The sequence below is a fragment of the Oryzias latipes genome, chromosome 19 (genome assembly GCF_053564925.1).
Source record: "Oryzias latipes strain Hd-rR chromosome 19, Olatipes_Hd-rR_3.1".
NCBI lineage: Eukaryota > Metazoa > Chordata > Actinopteri > Beloniformes > Adrianichthyidae > Oryzias > Oryzias latipes.
This window is the reverse complement of record NC_136255.1, coordinates 27,247,966-27,267,816: the sequence shown is the minus strand read 5'-3', so window position 1 is coordinate 27,267,816 and position 19,851 is coordinate 27,247,966. Positions and strand designations below refer to the sequence as shown.

At 43.7% G+C, this 19,851-nt stretch overlaps 2 protein-coding genes across 10 annotated transcripts; one reads left to right on the top strand and one right to left on the bottom strand.

The window, feature by feature from the left end:
- The first annotated feature begins 524 nt into the window (after positions 1-524).
- On the top strand, positions 525-12,252 carry stambpl1 (STAM binding protein-like 1). 8 transcript variants are annotated; one of them, XM_078937160.1, is made up of 13 exons: positions 525-776; positions 1,991-2,102; positions 3,192-3,409; positions 3,501-3,579; positions 4,836-4,931; positions 5,383-5,598; positions 5,668-5,818; positions 6,641-6,765; positions 6,878-7,015; positions 7,939-8,051; positions 8,126-8,225; positions 10,706-10,758; positions 10,854-12,252. In XM_078937160.1, the coding sequence occupies exons 2-13, from the start codon at positions 2,052-2,054 to the stop codon at positions 10,867-10,869; spliced, it is 1,356 nt and encodes a 451-aa protein (XP_078793286.1). In that variant the 5' UTR covers positions 525-776; positions 1,991-2,051; the 3' UTR covers positions 10,870-12,252. The 8 variants fall into 8 exon arrangements, with proteins under 8 accessions (XP_078793286.1, XP_078793285.1, XP_078793289.1 ...); XM_078937159.1 differs by having other exon boundaries at positions 584-776; positions 1,988-2,102; XM_078937163.1 differs by having other exon boundaries at positions 593-776; positions 3,195-3,409.
- A 1,318-nt stretch (positions 12,253-13,570) lies between these two features.
- acta2 (actin alpha 2, smooth muscle) lies at positions 13,571-19,244 on the bottom strand. Of its 2 annotated transcripts, none has more exons than XM_004084659.5 (9): positions 19,099-19,244; positions 16,756-16,934; positions 16,548-16,676; positions 16,365-16,475; positions 15,943-16,027; positions 15,288-15,449; positions 15,016-15,207; positions 14,468-14,649; positions 13,571-14,284 (listed from the first exon to the last, which is right to left on the bottom strand). In XM_004084659.5, exons 2-9 carry the CDS (start codon positions 16,882-16,884, stop codon positions 14,141-14,143), a joined length of 1,134 nt encoding a protein of 377 aa, XP_004084707.1. In that variant the 5' UTR covers positions 16,885-16,934; positions 19,099-19,244; the 3' UTR covers positions 13,571-14,140. The 2 variants fall into 2 exon arrangements, with proteins under 2 accessions (XP_004084707.1, XP_011491274.1); XM_011492972.3 differs by lacking the exon at positions 19,099-19,244 and adding an exon at positions 18,771-19,092.
- Between the last annotated feature and the right edge of the window lie 607 nt (positions 19,245-19,851).

The following is a 19,851-nucleotide window of genomic DNA, read 5'->3' as shown; positions in this document are numbered from 1 at the left end:
AATGAAGGTTTTATTAGCAATCAAATCTCCTGAAATCTAAAATAGAACCCAAAAAATTCATCATAAGCAACAATAAAAAGTGAATAATTCACTTTGTTCAGAGTTATTTCAGGTTTTGAATAAAGGTGGTTTAAAAGCGAGGGTTGTCACGTGACATTTTTGTCTGCAGCATCACATCATCAGCTGCATAAACAGCTGGATTCTGTTCTGCAGACTGCTGAAAGCCTCGGTGAAGGTTTGTCTATGATTCTATCAGGGAATCGGTTCACATCTGAAGGTCCTGACAGACTGTCAGTTCTGATGAGTCCAGTCTGATCTGAACCAGAACACGAAGAAAATCTGCTTCCTGGAAAACCTGAACCTGAAGGTTGCTGGTGTTTAACCATTATGACACATCCATAACTATTAGACGAAAATACAACGAACGACGAAAAAATATTTTCCAAAAAAAAAAAAAAAACACGCAAAGGTAGAAACCTAAAAAACGAACAGGAAACATATTTCAGTCAGAGTGATTCTTCTTTGAAATATACGAGCTTTGTTAAAGCCCGAGTGCGCATGTGCGCTAAAGTTCCGCGGTTTCAGTCAGAGCCATATGTCTGCACACGGAGACGATCTTTGCAGCCACCATCAGCAGTTTGAAGCCGCTTTCAGCCATTTTCCACCTGAACGCGACCCGCGTGACCGGGTCCGGGACCGAGATCACGACCCGCGGGGGCTGCACGTGAGGACGCAGGATGCCAGCAGCCTCCGAACCGAACCGGGACAAACAGCAGGTGAGTGTCGAGTCTGCCGGCGCATGATGTGAGTCCGGAATAACCCGGATGGGAAGGGGACCGTCGGTTCTGATGATAAATGAACGGAGTGAAGAACCGAACCTTTCATGGATCGTTAAAGGAGAACCTCCCCGGTTGTTGTCCGTTTGGACATTGGACCCGTTTGGACCAGTGACTCCCTCAGTCAGTCTGATGAATCTCTGCACTCCACTCAGCAGAACTGTCAAGGTTCTTCGGGTTCTGTTCATGAGTGAGCAGAACCCCGGCTGCTCTCAGGTACATAGGACTCTGAGTTCTGAGGAGATGTGCTCGGGCTCTTCATGCTGACCTCCTCAGAGGTGCCTGCAGATGTTCAGGCTGAGGTGGTTCTTCAGATCCCATCAGTTTCTGCTCCACAAAGATGTTTGTTTGTATTTATATAAATATCTTAAATCCAGAGTTTGCATAAATAAACAAAAGTCTTGTCCTTCTTCAGAATGAGTACAACTGTTCTCCGTCAGCAGCAGGACCTCTCACAGTGGTTGAAGCCACGCCTGGGACCCGTGGTTGTAAATTGTGCTTCAGTCATTCTCAACTGGACTAACCGGAACTCAGAACCGGAGGAACCTGGACGACTCACTCAGAACAAGTCCTGAGCCCATCTGCTCATTTTTACCTGCAGTTTCCCCATTTCTGCAGCACTTTCATGTGTTAAAATAAGCACAAGTTTCAATTACATCTGTTTATATTAACTTTTTACATAACTTAAAAGTGCATAAAGGGAAATAATAAATATGATAAAACTCATCAACCTTTGGCATCACGGGGACAGGAGGATTTTGCTGGATGCTGCAGGATCTTCTGCTTTCCCGCCCTTGGACACCTGTTGCCATGGTGACTCCATCCCAGCCGGGCACAGCAGACGGCTGGTGACGGAATGAATCAGCTGCTTTTGTTTTTAATCTGGGTTTTTTTGGCCTCTGAATCTGGGTGGGAGTGGGAGCTCGCCCCGCTCCTCTTCTGTGTTTCTTCTCGTCTCGGTATAAACTGGATGACTCACTGGACTGTTAGCTTCTGGTCGCCGTGGTAACTGTGAACCCAGCTGAAGGACGAGCAGGCATAACGACGATGATGATGATGATGATGAAACACCCAAACTGGCTGTTAAACAAGGATTGCACCTATGTGCCGCCTGTTTCTGAGTTCACAGCTTGTTTTTCTTGTCTACCCAGCAGTGAAGCATCATGGGAGTTAGCAGATGGACAAGAGAGCTGTGGGCTGGCCAGTGACACACACATGCACACTCATGCACACACCATGGATCAAGGATTCAGCTTAAACACTCTGGTAAGTGTTCCCCGTGTGTGTGTGTTAGTGTGTTCTGGCGTTGTTGCACTTATGAGGTCATGTTGTTTTTTGGTCATATTTGGGGACCTCCTCAAAATCTGAAGAAACAGAATCAGCAGGTAAACATCAACATCTGCTTTATCTTAGTTTCAGATTATGCTGAGATTATTAAATAATGATTTTGAAACCAACTCACTAACAAAAGGCTTGGTGGTTCTTGATTTTGTTTTTAGATTTAGTTTCAAATACAGTTTTCAACTGTGGGGTCATTGCCATATTGACATAACTGAACCCCTGTTTCTCCAAAAATGGTCAAAAAGCCAAATGTGCTGTTTCTCTTAATAGAACGGTGGCCAGCACACGTACAGTTAAAGCTGACATCCAAAGCAATCAGGACTCACCTTCTCTATGGTTTGATTTAACCCATATTGGATGTTTTACTTTTCTTCTCCTCATTATATTTGATTTGTTCCTTGGGATTTTCTTGCTTGTAAATTTCCGCACATCACCCTGGGTGAACAAAACTTGATTGTTGAGAAAAATGTTTTTTTTCTCTCCATGTCTTGTTTTTAACCATGTAATTTAACTGCTGTACATCACATACTGTGTGTTCTGTTTTGATCCTTGTGCCAACTGTCAGATGTTGGAACATGTCCTGTGACGATGTTCTAGAGCTGGTAATTTTTTGATTAACCAATCATCAAAGGGCCACACCGGAGATATCGTACCTAAATGACATACGCTCCTTGACCCACCGGAACTTTTCGACCGTTTACACAATCAGCATAAATCAGCTGAGACTGCTGCAGAGAAAAAGTAAAGTGTTGTAAGTCAGTGTAAAGCATGCTTTTCTCTTTGTCAGAGTACGCTGCAATCATGTTAATTGTGCAGGGGGTTGAAGAATTACGGTAGAACAAAGAACGTCAATATTTGAGGGTACATTCTGGTGTTAGAGGGTTAAGTTGGAGAGCAAATTGAAGTTGAAGTTTTTCAATCACATTTCATTTGAAACACAAACAACCTTGTCTGTGACCATCTTCGTCTTCCCTGTCGTCTTGTGAACAAATTAAACCGGTTTCCTCTTCTCAGAAGAAGCTGGCAGCTGAGCCAGACTACACTGACGTGTCGCTGACTGCGGTGGAGCGCGTTCGAGCGCTAACAAAGATGGGACGCTGTGTAGAGATAAACGAGGACATAGCGCCCCGGCGATACTTCCGCTCAGGGATGGAAATGGAGCAAATGGCGGCGGTTTACTTGGAGGAGGGCAGCCTGGAGAACGCATATGTTCTTTACAACAAGTTCATCACGTAAGGGTTTCAGCATCACTGAGGCGGAAGGGGAGGGTTCTGCTTTATGCTTTTAACTCCATCACTGTAGGTTCATGACTTTTTGTGTCAGACTTTTTGTAGAGAAGCTGCCCAGCCACAAAGACTACCAGCAGTGTTCAGCCATCCCTGAAAAGCAGTTCATCATGAAGGTGAAAGCCCCCTCCCCAACCTGTTTTCTGTCTGCAAAACCATGAACTGTATCTGAGAACTTGACTGAGTGGCCCCTCCCCTTGGCATTCCACACAGGAAGTACCCGCTGCCTCCAAGAAGCCAAAATCAATATATATTAAAAAAACATAGACTTCTATAGAGAAATAAATAGCTATTAATCAGTCATTCTTTAGGTCAGAAGAACCATTCTTGTTCTGATACCATTTTTTTAAAAGCTTCTTGATAATCCTCTTTTTTTCATATTTTCTCTGGAGGACAATCAGATGCCTCAATAAAAGTAGGTGGAGGCTGCTGGTCCCCACTTCCAATGTTCAAAATGTTTGACAGATTTTTAGTAGCCTACTTTCAAGTTGTAGGGATGTGGCCTTCCAACACCCCTGATTGGCAAAACTGATTACCATAGAAACATTAAGTCAGACCGACTTGACAATGTCTGGCTCCAACATGGCGGCGTCTGTATCGCAAAAAAATGGCAACTGAATTGATTTCATTTGGTTGGAGCCGGCAGGAAACTATTTTCAGTCCACTATTTTTTTGGTCCAGTTCTCTGATACAGTTTTTGCTAAGACCTCTTGGCCCAATGATTTTCATTTATTCTTTATTTGAAAACTAGCAAATATTAAGAGATGGACAAGTTACCGCTACCCTTATTTATTCTTTAAAGATTTGAATCCCCACAAAGATCAAAATAACAGAAATCATCTTTCAGGGCAGAAATTACCTCTTTTGAGTTGTTTATGATTCTGGATTCGTTGTCAGATTAGAATCTTAGAAGCAAAAAAGGAACATTTTTGATGTTTCCTTTATTAGAAGAAGATTCAAGTTAAAAAGAAAAACCTTTTTGGACCCTCAGCTTTTTTTTTCTTTTTTTTTTTCTTTATCTTGTCCTGTCCAACAGCTGGGCAAACAGATGAGAACTGAAGGCCTCTTGTGTTGGATATATTTTATTTTAAAAACAGAGGTTATAAATCTTCTGAGAAAATCAGAGGTACGTCTGAATAAACCCCTTTTGTAATCGAGACCAGACTTTATTCATTTTAATCATATTTGAAAATCTTTTGTGTTGGACCGGACGGAAAAGGAAAGTAGGGAGGAAGAGAGAGGGATATTAGAGAGGGATATTAGAGAGGGGGGGGGGGGGGGGGGATAGGTGTTTTCTTATCCTTCCAATCAGGTGCAGGTCTGGTTCTGAGCAGATCGTTCTGGTTTTTCATGCTAATTTATTTGTCTACAGAAACTCCAGGAGGAAGCGTTTCCTCGTAAAGATGAACTGAAGAAACGTCTGCAGGAGAAATACAGCTGGGAACATGGCGAGTATCTCAGAGCGCAGGTGAGTGTGTGAGTCTCTGTGCACTGGTGTGTATGTGAGTGTGCACGTGAAGGCTTCCTGTTTTTGATTGGCAGAGAGTTTATCTGTTAATCAGATTAAGCATCAGATCTATTGAAGGTTTTATCTGAGTTCTCATAGCTGCGACTGTAGAGCACAAGCTGCAGCACTAAATATTGATCAGTCAGCATAGATTACCACATATTAATTGAGGGTACGGCATGGGCATCATCCAATGGAACGGCCTTCATGTGGTGAGTACATGGGCATGTCTTCATGTCAGTGAGAACATCGTTGGATCATGTTGGATCATATTGGATCCTCCAATGTCTTAGTTCTTTTTTGTAACACTTTGGAAGCTGTGGGCCCTCAGGGGACCTTTTGGAGGGATCTGCCCTCCAGATCAGAGGCTGGTGGCAGAGTCTGTTTTCGCAGAGCTCTGTTTTGTCCTTAGAGCCCATCGGTGGTGGTGGATGGATGTGGCCAGCAGTTGCAGCAGCTCTCCCTGCTGGATGAGGACAGGAGGCGTGTCCTTATGCTGGAGGAGGAGAAACAGCGAGTTGCCGCCCTCCGACGCATGCAGATTGAGTCGGAACAGTTTCGATACTTTGAGGACCAGCTGAAGCGCCAGGAGCTGGCCAATAAGAAAGAAGAGGAGGCGGAGCAAAAGGTACGTCTATTCAGCTTTCAGTGAGCTGCGTGGTCTCTGAGCTGTGACAGTGACACGTCTCCCCTGCAGATGGCAGCCAAAGTGCCTGAAGTCACAGACGGATCCTGTCTGTCCCATCAACCAATCAAGAGGCGCCTAAAACCACAGGGGGCAGACCTAAATAGGAACAGACACCCTGCTCCTGTCAGTCAACCAGCCGCCACACTGGCGAGCATTCATGGTGAGGCAGAAGAACACCTCATGATAGACAACTGTTTTGTTACGTTCACACTGGACATGTGATGCCCATTCAAGAATGTGCTTTTAGCATACAGTGTTCACACTGTGCCGTCGCTAACCAATACTAGCGGATGTTCTTACAGCTCAAACAGTCTTGGCGTAAAATGTTAAAGGGGTGCAAATCTGGGGAATCTTGCAGTAGTGTTTACAATCCTCCATCAAACAAAGCACCAGTAAAGGTTCTTCACTGAAGGTCCAACTCCAACTCTGATGTTCTGCGAAAATTATGATAATAACCACAGGCATTACCTCTGCTGGTACAACAGGCATTACCACTTACGTTACCTCGGGAGTCACCACTGCCGTTTGCACAGATGTTACCAAAGGTGTTACCACTGCCATTACCACAGGCGTTACCACGAGCGTTACCACAGGCGTTACCACTGCCATTACCACAAGAGTTACCACTGCAGTTACCACAGGTGTTAACACGGGCATTACCACGAGCGTTACCACTGCCATTACCACAGCCATTACCACAGGCGTTACCACTGCCATTACCACAAGAGTTACCACTGCAGTTACCACAGGTGTTAACACGGGCATTACCACGAGCGTTACCACAGGCGTTACCACTCCATTTACCACAGGCGTTACCATGAGCGTTACCACGGGCGTCACCACTGCAATTTCCACAGATGTTACCACTGCTGTTACCACAGGTTCCAACTGGAATATGAACTTTTGAAAAACAGCATAACAGTCCAACCTCTTTTTTCTGTCTTCATTCATGTTTCTGGGTATGTTTGGTTCATGTGTGCAGGTCAGAGGGTGGAGGGTCTGAGGCGGGTGGTGATTCCCAGAGATTTGACGTTCCGTTTCCTCCAGCTTGCCGACTCCAACACAGCCAGGGGAATAGAGACCTGCGGCGTCCTCTGTGGGCGGCTGGTGAGAGGATGACCCAAAGCATTAGGACTGTCATCTGAATTTTCTAGTGCTATTGATGACAAACTGGCCTTCTCTCTTTATTTTCCCCACTGTGATCATCCCTGGCTCTCAGACCCACAATGAGTTTGTGCTGACTCATGTTGTGGTTCCAAAACAGTCGGCCGGTCCAGATTTTTGCGACATGGAGAACGTGGAGGAGCTTTTCAGCTTCCAGGACCAACAGAAACTGCTGACTCTGGGTTGGATCCATGTATGTATAAAGCATTATCTTAATGTTTTAAACAAGTGTGTTCACATATTTACACTATGCTCCAACTGAACATTTTAGGTTTAGTTTAATTATTTTTGGGGGGGAACAAGGTTTAGTGGATTTCATGATTTCTAAAACAAGTTGTGCGGAAATAGACAGAGCTTCATTGTCTGGTCTGTTCAGCGCTGAGACTGACCCATAAACTCATTAAACTATTAAGACAGTATAAATTACTGGGCTACTCATTTTCATGTTTAGAAAAACAGCGAAGATTATAGAAAAATAACCTATTAAAGTATTTTTGGGGTTTATAGAAATGTTTTAACAAAACCTCTAATTTTTAATTAAAATAATTTCATATTTCTTATCCAAAAGTTTGTTTGCTGTTCATTTTAGCCTTAAATTTAAGTCAATAGAACATAATTCTTTTATATTTAAGTATTTAAGCAATTTTTTTCTGCTTTATTGCATGAAAATGACATCATTTCATTCCTGTAGTTTACAAAGGCGTTTACAAGATCAAATCCAGATATCGAAACAGTGTCATGTTGTTTGCTCACTTTATTTAAATTTTAGTAAAATAAAAAATCTCGATGAAACTGCGGTGTCCCCACGATGCCGCACCTGAACACACATAGGCGAGAATGTGTATGTCCCTTCACCCTCTTCAACACACGGGATTCACAGAGACACAAAAATGACCTCCCCTGTTCTCATTACCCCCCAGCCTTATTTACATGAGCCTATTTTACCATGGCAACAGAGTTTGTGGTCTAGCAACAGATAGGAGAAGTAAACAGAGGTCTCACTCTCCAGCAACATTTAGCTGCATCAGCGATGTCAGGCGTTATGCCATCCAACCACAGCTAGCTCTCAACCCTGACCCATCTGTGTCACATGACCTATGACCTGTATGCTTTCAGACCCATCCCACACAGACGGCCTTCCTCTCCAGCGTCGACCTCCACACTCACTGCTCGTATCAGCTGATGCTGCCAGAGGCCATTGCCATTGTCTGCGCCCCGAAGCACAACGAGTGCGTCCAGCACACACTCTACAGACTTTCTTTCCCATCATGCCTTCTGCCCTGATGCTTTGCTTCTGTCGCAGTGTGGGCATGTTCAGGCTGACCAGCGCCGGCATGTCTGAGGTTTCCGGCTGCAGACTCAAAGGTTTTCATCCTCACTCCAAGGAGCCTCCTCTCTTCACGGTAAGAACAGAGATTGAATTATTCTAGTCAGGGCTGCACGGTGGCGCTGTGGTGAGCACTTTGGCCTTATAATGGCCTTATAATGTATATGTTTTCTCCAGGCGTCTGGTTTACTCCAAGAGTCTAAAGTCTAAAAACATGCTGTGTAGGTTAATTGAAGATTTTGAATTACTAGGTGTGAATGTGTGTCCCAGGATATACCCCACCTTCCCCCAACAGATGGGGATAGGCTCCAGCAACCCTATGACCCCAAAAGGGGCTTCAGCAGGTTCAGAAAATGGATGGATGCATTTATTTCAGCCAAACCGTTCCTCATTTTCTTTAAGGCGATGAAGACCCTATAGATCAGCTATCATTCTCCAACTGTCTCTGTCATCCGCCATATAGAGGATCTGGCTTTTTCTGGTGCAGCTTGTAATCCAGTGGTCATAAAACTGCAATAGTGCTGTCAGAATGTTACAGAAGAGCTGATGATGCTACGTTACCTGTGACTCCAATCGAAGTTACTTCATTCTGTTGTCCCTCCGGCTGACGTCAGGGTCTGCACTCACCTGTCCAAACACTGAGCTGCACCTGATGGTTCTCCTAACTATATTTCTACAATTGAGGCATTTTCCCTACAGAATGTTCTCAGGCTTTTTTGGAATGATTTGCTGAAAATTCCCAAGCAGAAACGTCCTACTGTCTAGAAAAAACACAAGCATGGACTTCAGCTCATTGCTAAACATTATAATTCTGTTGGCAGTGGTTAGCAGGGGTTACTCTGCGCCGATGATGAACTCCTGCGGCTCTGCAGAAACTATGTCCTAGAAAGCAAGACAGGTTTTTAGATTTAGGTTAAAAACGGCATCACCATATTGAAAAGACCACTGGAAACACTTTGAAGTGAGATCTAAAGATGATTGGAGATGAGATTTAATATATCCTGATGTTGATCTCTCTATGTTCCCATTGTTACGGTGGCCCAGAAGGGTCACAACACAACACATTAACTTTACACACAACACATTAACTTAACACACAACACATTAACTTTACACACAACACATTAACTTTACACACAACACATTAACTCACAACACAACACATTAACTCACAACACAACACAATAACTCACAACACATTAACTCACAACACAACACATTAACTCACAACACAACACAATAACTCACAACACAACACATTAACTCACAACACAACACAATAACTCACAACACAACACATTAACTCACAACACAACACATTAACTCACAACACAACACAATAACTCACAACACAACACAATAACTCACAACACAACACATTAACTCACAACACAACACAATAACTCACAACACAACACAATAACTCACAACGGAAGTAAAGCTGCAATGGAATTGCTTTTATTCTGAAATCAACGTCACAGTGAGCTGTGGAGGGAGCATGTTTCTTCTACAAGAGAAGCTACACAATGTTAACGCACACTCCTCCGCGCTGCACCACACCCCTCTCTGTCGCTGCACGTGCTCCGCTCCTCTCACACTCACTTGGTCCCCAACACCCCCCACCCACCCACACACGCACGCGGTCCCCAACACTTGACACGACAAATGTGGAGAGATCGCATTGTCAGGCTTTAATGAACACAATTTCTAAGAGGCGGGGCGTTGCACTCCCCCAACAACAGGTTAGATGACAGAGCCCGGTCCATTAAGCTCTGCCGTTCACGGAGCTTCAGTAGAACTCCAAAAGCCACACGGCCTAACGTAGGCCGCTATTATATATTCATGAGTGGGAAAGAACCAGCTGAACCGACCTTAAAACCGCCCAAATTATGCATTTTTGACCACAAATTTACACCCAAAACCGCCCAATCTGGCAACGCTGCTGCTAGCTTCTCTTGTAGAATTTTTTTTTATTTTTTTGCTAAATTTTTATTTGTTCTTCATGTTTTATCAAAACAAACAACCAAAAAAAAAATGTTGATGTAATAGTTTTTTTTTTTAATTGAAAAATTGCAACATACAAAACAGCTCACTGTGACGTTACTTTCTGTTAGGCAGTTAGCCACTCAGCCCAGTGGAAATGAAAAAAAAAAAAAAATACAAGGCACTTCCATTGCTGCTTTACTTCCGTTGTGAGTTAAAGTGTTGTGAGGTGAGTTATTGTGTTGTGAGTTATTGTGTTGTGTTGTGAGTTAATGTGTTGTGTTGTGAGTTATTGTGTTGTGTTGTGAGTTAATGTGTTGTGTTGTGAGTTATTGTGTTGTGTTGTGAGTTAATGTGTTGTGTTGTGAGTTATTGTGTTGTGGGTTAATGTGTTGTGTTGTGAGTTATTGTGTTGTGTTGTGAGTTAATGTGTTGTGTTTAAAGTTAATGTGTTGTGTGTAAAGTTAATGTGTTGTGTGTAAAGTTAATGTGTTGTGTTGTGACCCTTTGGGCCACCGTACATTGTCCCACTTAGTCTGCCTCACCTGTAACTCCACCCCCTTTCCTCCCCAGGTGTGTAAACACGTGGTTCTCAGAGACTCCAAACTCAGCCTGCTGGACCTCAGGTGACAGGCTGCAGGACATCTGGGCTCTTCTCTTCAGAGAAAACTGTGAAGCTGCTGCCTGTCTGAGTGTGCGTCTGTGTTTCTAATGTTTACAGGAAGTGTCAGTGTTGAGTGTTTCCTCCTGTTCACGCTGTGTTCATGGACCTAGAAGAGACAGAGTGCCTTCTTAGATGAATGTTTCTGAGCCCAGTGAACTTTGACCTGGCGTCGCGTTTTATTACATTCCTTTGAAGAAAACTTGAAACTTTTTTAAACTGATCAAAAGCAGTAACTTTTCTGAAGTGTCTTCAATGAAAAGAGGGTTTAAAATGTCATATGCCTCATCCAGCAACATCTGCAGAAACGCTGAATCATTCTGTGTAAACAACCGTCTCAGTTAAAACACTCCGTACCGCTTCGCACAGAATAAACTGTTGAATTGACCATTTATAAAAAAGAAAGAAAGCAGTTTGGGATTTTTGATGATCGGGTGATGCTGTGTTTGTTTAGCACCCGACACTCAAAGGTGAGGAAACGTTTGCTCAGAGGGCTTTTGAAGAACAACCCGTCCGCCTCTGATTGTGTGGGACAGAAGCTTTTACTGTGAAAGGGTTGTTCTGCTGAAAAAAAGTTCCAGCTGAATTTTAAAAAAAAATCTCAGTTTTGTTGTTTTACAGACAAAACAGTTTAAAAAAAATCTAATTATTATGCAGTTGAACATTTTGGGTGATTTTGAGCTCAATTTTGCAGTGAACTTGTTTTTAATTACTGTAAAAATGTTTATTTCAATGTAAAATTGCTAAATTTTAGGTGAAAAATTTTCCTCAGTGAAGCTCAGTTTAATTGCAGGAACATTTCATTTAATGTACACACCAAAGCTCAGGTTAATGTACAGTCAAACTGCTTTCATTTCCAGTGGAACGTGATCAGATATTCTGTGAAGCTCAGTTTTGTTTGCTGTGAAACATGAGGTACTTTGCATCCGTTTACTTTGAAGTCAGTTTTCTTTGCTGTGAAACTTGTTGAAGCTGCTGAACAGATCAGAAGATTCCTGTTGACTTTGGATCTTCAAACTCTGTGACATCCATGAGCAGATTTCCCAGAGTACCCAAGTTCAGGGTTTTGGGTTTCCGAACAGATTGTGTTTCTCTGATTTGTGAATAAAAAGTGATTTTGTTGAATTCCATTATGATGAAGTCTTTTCATGTGTTTGGTTTACTAACAGTGAAATACTCTGCAGACGTTTTTATTCATAAAATGTGTGTGTATGTTAAACTGCGTTGGCTTTTATTTATATTCTGTTTACATAAACGTAAAGCCTGCTGGTCAGCAGGGGGCGGAGCCTGCTCTGACCAGGTTTTCATCCGACTGCTGCCTCTATTGTCAGACCAGATGCTTGATGTGAAGGTTGAGTTTTTTTTGATGGATGCCAGCGATCTTGGTTTGATGTTCTTGTGTTCAGCTGTTTGCATCTAAGCTGCTGTTTTTGAAATAAAACCCAACTGTTGCTGCAAACTTCAGGTTCTTCTTTACTGGCTCTGTTTTAACTCGGGTTTGCTAATTTCTGGAGGGAACCTGCTAAGAACGTTTGCGTGTTTGGACAAGTTTTAACCTGTAGTGTACACATCACTCTGCACACAATTACGGCCATCTTTAGATTTGCACATTTCATATTTTGCATATTTGCACACATCCATTGTTCACTTTGTACCTTAATTGTACATATTTATATGTTTTAGATTATACTTTGTTCTTTTTTAGAATGTGCCATTTTCTTGTGAAGTATTCAAAAGGTTAATGGAAGTTACACTCACTGATGATGAATGGGTGATGCTGTCGTTCAGTGTCGTACTGGCTCCTTACTGATTTTCCTCATTTCTTATGGTCAGGCCTGATTTAGACTGGTCTATCTGCGGTACGTACCCTTGTGAGACGAGCTCCTCACACAACACGACTGTCAGTTAGTTTACATTCTCTCTGTTGCATCTCTGGTCCGTCACCCCTTCCCCCAGGCTGCTGAAGGAGTGGTTTGTCCCGCCACCTCAGTGTCATCAACATCCAAAAAGTAAGAAATCAGGCCTAAACCCTCTCCTTGAGTCCTTGTAAAATGTGTGTTCTGCGTCATAAATGAGGCTTTCATCATCCATGGTGAAAATGAACAACAGTGCAATGCTGGTAATGTTACATTAAATATAATACGTTATATTTTGAAAAACAACGGAAATTGTTATTTTGAAACGCGGACATGGTTCCGGTTGTCCAGCCTTTTGCTGCAAAATCGACCAACAGAAAAATAGAACTGGCGGATGTCAGACGCAGATGTGACAAAGACGATGTAATAATGTAATATTTTTGTTTCAACGCAATGGAGACGCACCGCGGATGGGCTGGTGGAAATCAGACTTCAGGCTGCACGCCAGGAGCGCGCACGTATCACGTGAACAGAAGTGTTCACAACAACCTGTAGCAGCTTGCTTGTAGAACAAAAATCCACATGAACATTTTCTCTCTATGGGTTTTCCGAGTGGCCTAGAACCTTGAATTTCCTTTGGGTCACCTGTGTGTCCCAAACAGGTTCGACCACTTATCACCAGGAGACAGCCTGCATCCACCTGTAAGGACATTTGGAGCTAAGACTTCAGGAGATCCTGTGGATCTCCAGAATTTCAGATTTCTTCATGTTCGTATTCATCTGTCAGCTGCCTAGTCTAGCTATTCTCCCACAATCCTTTCTGTTTTTGAACCTAAATGCAAGACTGAAAATTGTAAAGGAAAAAAGGTAAAACTAAAAGGTTGCACCAGAAGGTTTGACAACTGAGGAAAAGTACAACTCTTCATTTGGGACAAGAGCTCTTTATTCTGTCAAATCCACGTTGTCGACATCACACAGCATTCTGCTAGATCTCCAGGCCACGCCTCCAGCTCACCTGCCTGCCTACAGTCCAAACTCAGGGACACCTGCGTGTGCGCTGTGATATCCTCTTCATGCAGAGCGAAGAATGATGGGGGGGGGGGGGGGGGATATTCAAGCTTTATTTGTCAAAAATAAAGACACACTTTTTGACAGGAGACTCTTTCAACAGGGTGGGGGAGGGGCACAGGTGGAGCAGAGGGTAGGCAAAGAGGTGGAGGACAAGCAGCACATTCACAGTTTTGAGGTGAGCTTAGAGGGATGATGTTTGGGAAATCACCAATTAGGTTCTGGACATTTGCAGGTTCAGTCCACCAAAAACACTTGAAGGTATTCAACATTTAGCCAGGAGGGGGCATCTAACACCTTAAACTTCCTGATGATGTTAACCCTGTGGCTAGTTTTTGGGGATTTCTTATTAGGGACCAATGCAGGTTAAAATCATTTTTATGCGGTGCAAACTGAAGGGGGTGCTGCAGATCCAAAGGTCCTTTAGAAGCACTTGCGATGGACAATGGAGGGTCCAGCTTCATCATACTCCTGCTTGCTGATCCACATCTGCTGGAAGGTGGAGAGAGACGCCAAGATGGAGCCGCCGATCCAAACGGAATACTTCCTCTCTGGAGGTGCGATGATCTGGGGGATGGGGTTTAAACATTTACTTTGGAGATTTTGGGATAAATTCAAGAATGTACTTGATCCTCACTACAAAAACCAAATGATTATTTTTCCTCTTCAAATGAAACCTTAAATGAAACAGACCTTTACAGATCTTCTTTATTTATTGGGAAAACTACCAATTCTTGAGGATTGGGCTACCTTGATCTTCATGGTGCTGGGCGCTAGCGCAGTGATCTCCTTTTGCATGCGGTCGGCGATTCCTGGGTACATGGTGGTTCCTCCTGACAGGACGTTGTTGGCGTATAGATCTTTGCGGATGTCAATGTCACATTTCATGATACTGTTGTAGGTCGTCTCATGGATTCCAGCGGACTCCATACCTGCAGGCAGAACCATCATTCCAGTCTGAAGGTAAGCCTTCCTTATGTGCCCATTATGACTGTTCTTCTGTTCAACAGATGGATTAGATTTCCTGACTAAGACGTTTACTGTGAAGTTATTTTACAGAGCATTCAAAACTTATATGTTTCTTAAAAATTTTTGGGTTAATGTTGGTTTGATGTTTTGCTTAACCCAATGACCCTTAAACCTGGAAGTTGAATTGCAACCAAGTTTTTGACTGAACAAAACTAGAACTGTTGTAGACAAATGTTGCAGGCAAATGTAGAAAATTGGATATATAAGTGACAAGTAAACGGAAACATATGAACACATGAACAGATGGACTGATAGATAGTTTAACAAACCGATGAAGGAAGGTTGGAAGAGCGTCTCGGGACAGCGAAATCTCTCGTTGCCAATGGTAATGACCTGTCCGTCAGGAAGCTCATAGCTTTTCTCAAGGGAGGACGAAGTGGCTGCCGTGCCCATCTCGTTCTCAAAGTCAAGGGCCACGTAGCACAGCTTTTCCTTGATGTCACGGACAATCTCCCTCTCAGCTGTAAACATTTGCAAACAAGGTCACAGACATGGTCCCTGAATGTACCAGGAGGTGTACCCAGCCCTACTTGCGTCGGACCTGTAGTGACAAAGCTGTATCCTCGCTCAGTCAGGATCTTCATGAGGTAGTCGGTGAGGTCGCGGCCTGCCAGGTCCAACCTCATGATGGCATGAGGCAGAGCGTACCCTTCATAGATTGGCACATTGTGTGTAACACCATCACCTGAGTCCAGGACGATACCTGAAGGATAGATGGATCAATGCATGTTTTTAACTTTTAACTAACGGTTCTTGAAGTGCACTGTGAGGTAGACCTGTAGAACTCTTCTTCATCAAGCTCATAAGTGCTTTCACAAATCTTTAAGCACTATAATCCCTCAAACTGGATTAATGTTTGCCAAATCTCAATGCTGCCCCTCTATAGTTCTGGAACAATCACAGGACATTTTACAGTTCGCCAGTATGCCAGTAATAAGGAATGTGACCTGGGATTAGACCGTCGTAAGACAGGTTAGTTTTACCCTACTGATGATGTGTTGTTCCAATGGTAATGCAACAACACATCACATCAGTACACTAAACAGTTCGTTAAACCATGTCTAGAGGTAGTGGGGGTGTTTCAAACACAGTTGTTAATATATTGTGGACCCTGTGACCTTGTTAGAACTTTCTGACCCACTTTTCTAGGTCTCAGCAGCTGTCCAGGTCATAAAGATGCCGTTTTGGTGACCAACCTGTAGTCCGTCCAGAGGCGTACAGCGACAGAACGGCCTGGATGGCCACATACATGGCAGGAACATTGAAGGTCTCAAACATGATCTGAACACAAGTGCAGGAAATTAAACCATTAATGCAGCTCACTGATGCTGGCTGTCATTGATTTGATGGTTTGCATTGAACTAAAAGAGGATCTGGTTGGACGATGATTCGGTTCATCATCTACAAACTATGAACCAGTGAATTTCCTCTGAGTTCTGCTAGACTTTCTGTTCTATACTGTGTTCTTAAACTTGTAGACACTATGAACTTAATTGAAAAATTTTCTGTTCTATACATTCAACATTCTTTATCTATGATCAGGACAAATCAATTATTATTTCGAATTATTGGTAAATATTCTATTCAGGTTTGACAGCCGGTTGGGTGTCTTGGTTACCTGGGTCATCTTCTCCCTGTTGGCTTTTGGGTTGAGTGGTGCCTCTGTCAGCAGGGTGGGGTGTTCTTCTGGAGCCACTCTCAGCTCATTATAGAAGGAGTGATGCCAAATCTGGTCAAAGCACATGGTCATCAGTCACACAAGTGTGTGTAAATGAGTACAGGGATGGGAGGGGACCCTGACCTTTTCCATGTCGTCCCAGTTGGTTATGATGCCATGCTCAATGGGGTACTTCAGAGTGAGGATTCCTCTTTTGCTCTGAGCCTCATCCCCGACGTAGCTGTCCTTCTGCCCCATGCCCACCATCACTCCCTGACACACAAAAACGCCTGTCAACTCAATGCTGGCAGTGGGGGACAAACATCCACAGTGTGGACTAGTCGGTCATCACCTGGTGCCTGGGACGGCCCACGATTGAGGGGAACACAGCCCTGGGGGCGTCGTCTCCGGCAAACCCCGCCTTACAGAGTCCAGACCCATTATCGCAGACCAGGGCAGTGCTTTCCTCATCGTCACACATGACTGCAGGGGGCGCTGTGGATGAGCAACGACCTACGGCAGCAAATCACACTGCAGGGGGCACATTTGATCACAATTAAATGTTTTCAAATACAATTATACACTGTTCTAGGTAGGCATTGCTCCCTGCTAGAGGCTCTGGGTATCAAAAGTGATTCTAAGTAAAATCCTCAGAATCGATCAGTTTTGGTTTACTGCATAAATGTCTTTGAGCTTTTTTCTTTTTTCTACAAACATTGAGTTAAATGTAAAGTCCTTCTGGATATAAAACGGGTCCGGTCAGGGAAACTGTTTCAAAAATTTGACAAAAACCTTCCGACTGTGTCCAAGTTTTCTCTTTGAAAATAAGGGAATAATAATCTTTTGTGAATATTTAATAAAAATTGTTCTTTTAGCAGGACGTTTCCAGAGAAAAAGTTCCATTTTCACCCCCCCCCCAAAAAATCCCAAAAGTGGGAACAGAAGTAGAAGAAGAAACGTCATAGGGTACTTTGAGGATTCTTTGAGGAGGTTAGTGTTTCCTGTTGAAACTCTCTGTTCAGAGATCAATGTTTCATTCCAGCATCGCAGAGCTAAAGAGTTTGCTCCACAGACCATAATATCTGGACAGCAGTGTAGGCCTGGTGGAGGAAGTTCAGGTGGGAAGCTGTGACTCTACAGGTGAGTGTCAGGATTTTGGGGCGGCAGCCACAGGTCTTCAGAGATGTGACGCGCTTTTGAGACGTCCAGAAGACCACCATGGGAATCAAACTGGTTTTCCCGATGTCGTGATGAACGGAATGATGTCAATCAGAGGAAAGGTGAGCTTTATTCTGAAAATCCCCTCGGAGACAGAAGCAGCAGAGCATCAGAGACAATAAAGAGCGAAAGGAGGAGAAGCATGAAGCTGGGCCGTGCACACTCGTGTGCACGGCCCAGCTTTAAATGACCTGTGGGAAAACTTCCTATTTAGGACATGAAGCCGACTCCTGCCTGTGTTTGGCGTGCTCTCTCCCCCTCTGGTTACTCTACCTCCTTCGCCCCCTCCATCTGTCCTTCCTCGTCTCTCCTCATCTTCCTCCCCCTGCCAATGACTTCACTCCATATTTAGTCATGAGCGTTTGGACTGGGATGTTTCTGATGTGCTTTGGGTTGAGTCTGGCCCATCTGCTCCGTTTCTGCTGCAGCTGAAAACCTAACCTGAACTTGGAGCGGGTCTGGTTCTGCTCCAAAAAGCTCCTTCATCTCCCAAACAGAGCAACTGTCTGTTCTTTTAAGCTGTTTTTATTGATAAAGCAGATTCATCGTCCTGTCCTCCTAAAGGTCACATGGAGGTCATTAGAAGCAGAAGGAAGCTGAGAGGCTGAAGTCCCAAAAGCTTCTAACAACAGGAGGCGCTAGTCAGCACAGCGCTTTACTTCCACTCACATTTCAACACATCCGATGCCTGCACTATCATGATTTAACCAGCAGACTTCTGGATTTGTTCCTTTAACATGATCAAATATGGGAAAAATGTAAAAACCCAAAATAAGGAAATTAAAAAATGCAGATTCAATCGTTTCCAGAAGATAAAAATGTAATCATAGATCATCTATTTCTGCTCTGCATTTCCATCTTCTCAGAAACTTTTCAATCTGAAGTGAAACATTCAAATAAAAATATGGTTTCATGTAATTTGGTGTGATTTTATATTGTGGTGAGTAGATCTGATTTATAACTGAGATTAATAATACTTGAACAAAACAAATCATACGTTTGCTTTTCCTTGCAGGAATAAAGTCATTTGTTCCTATGAAAATGTGAAATTTGTCAATAATGATGACACACAAACAACATTTTCAAACCCTGCGTTACCATAAATAAATTAAGTTAAAACTTTTTAAATTCCTGCTGAGCAAAAGTCACCTGAGGTCCTGAGCCTGTCAGTCACAGCTCAGGGCAGCAGCTGCTGGAGGATCCCAGCAGAAACAGGAGAAAATTCACCGTCAAAGTTTGAAAACACGAGTCCACCTCGGATGTGAGATGAAGGAGGACTTGGGAGGTAAAAGAAGGGAGATGATGGTGGTTCAGAAGGGAAAAAAAGGATTAAAGATGGAAGAGGATGGACGTAGAGAGATAACAGAGATGCTGTGGACTGTCAAAGAAGCAGGGAGGAGGTGCAGAGGAGAACTTCACCTCTGAAAAGACCAGAGATGACAGAAGGAGGTGCAGAGGGAGGTGGAGGGGCTCTTACCGTGGCAGTGCGGGGTCTGATGGGTGATGTGGGGGGGGCAGGACAGAAGTGAGGGGATGTGGAGCTGCAGGCGACTTTATCAGGCCTCCACCCCTCCATCCGTCCCTCCATCCAAACATGGCCAGGCCGTCCTCTTCCTCCCCTCCGTCTCCTCAGCTTCATTCCTTATAGGGCTGGCCCGGAGGAACGCAGCCAATCAGGGAGTCCGAGGCGCCGCTGCCCTTTCTCCCATCATTCACTGCATTCCAGTGAGGGAGACAACAATGCAAGAGGAGTACTTAGTTACTCGGAAAAGTATCCAAGTACATCTAAGTTTTGTGTGTTGAAGCTTCTAAAAATTCCTATTTTTTCATCAAACCGATGGAACATTTTCTGGAAAAAGCAGAAAAAAGAAAAAAAATCACCAGGATTTGGGTTTCCATGGAGATGAGATGCTGCTGCTTCTGACCTGGAGTCAGCCTTTGATGGAGAGTCACGTCGACTTTGTCTTCACGTCATCCTGACGTGCACTTTGACTCTTAGTCCTCAGCAGAACAAGCCCACATCATCAATCCTCTGCCGCCGTGCTTTACAGCTGTGTGTTCTGAGGAAACCTCCCCGCTTTTGGAATCATCACATTCACAAACCTGGTTGTAGGTTTGAGGTCTAAAGCTGTTTGGACCTGCAGACGGGTCTAACGGTCCTGCTCTGCAGTAGATCATCTGGATCAGTGGTTCTGGAGGCACAGACGATGTCACCATTCTCAGCTGTGCT

Coding starts and splice junctions, on each gene's coding strand:
- stambpl1 (XM_078937156.1), top strand. CDS start 1,884: ATGATGATGATGATGATGAAACACCCAAACTGGCTGTTAAACAAGGAT. Junction 4,932..5,382: donor GCGAGTATCTCAGAGCGCAG/GTGAGTGTGTGA, acceptor TTTTGTCCTTAG/AGCCCATCGGTGGTGGTGGA. Junction 8,226..10,705: donor AGGAGCCTCCTCTCTTCACG/GTAAGAACAGAG, acceptor TTTCCTCCCCAG/GTGTGTAAACACGTGGTTCT.
- acta2 (XM_004084659.5), bottom strand. CDS start 16,884: ATGTGTGACGATGAGGAAAGCACTGCCCTGGTCTGCGATAATGGGTCT. Junction 16,476..16,547: donor ACTGGGACGACATGGAAAAG/GTCAGGGTCCCC, acceptor TGCTTTGACCAG/ATTTGGCATCACTCCTTCTA. Junction 15,450..15,942: donor CGCCTCTGGACGGACTACAG/GTTGGTCACCAA, acceptor TCTATCCTTCAG/GTATCGTCCTGGACTCAGGT.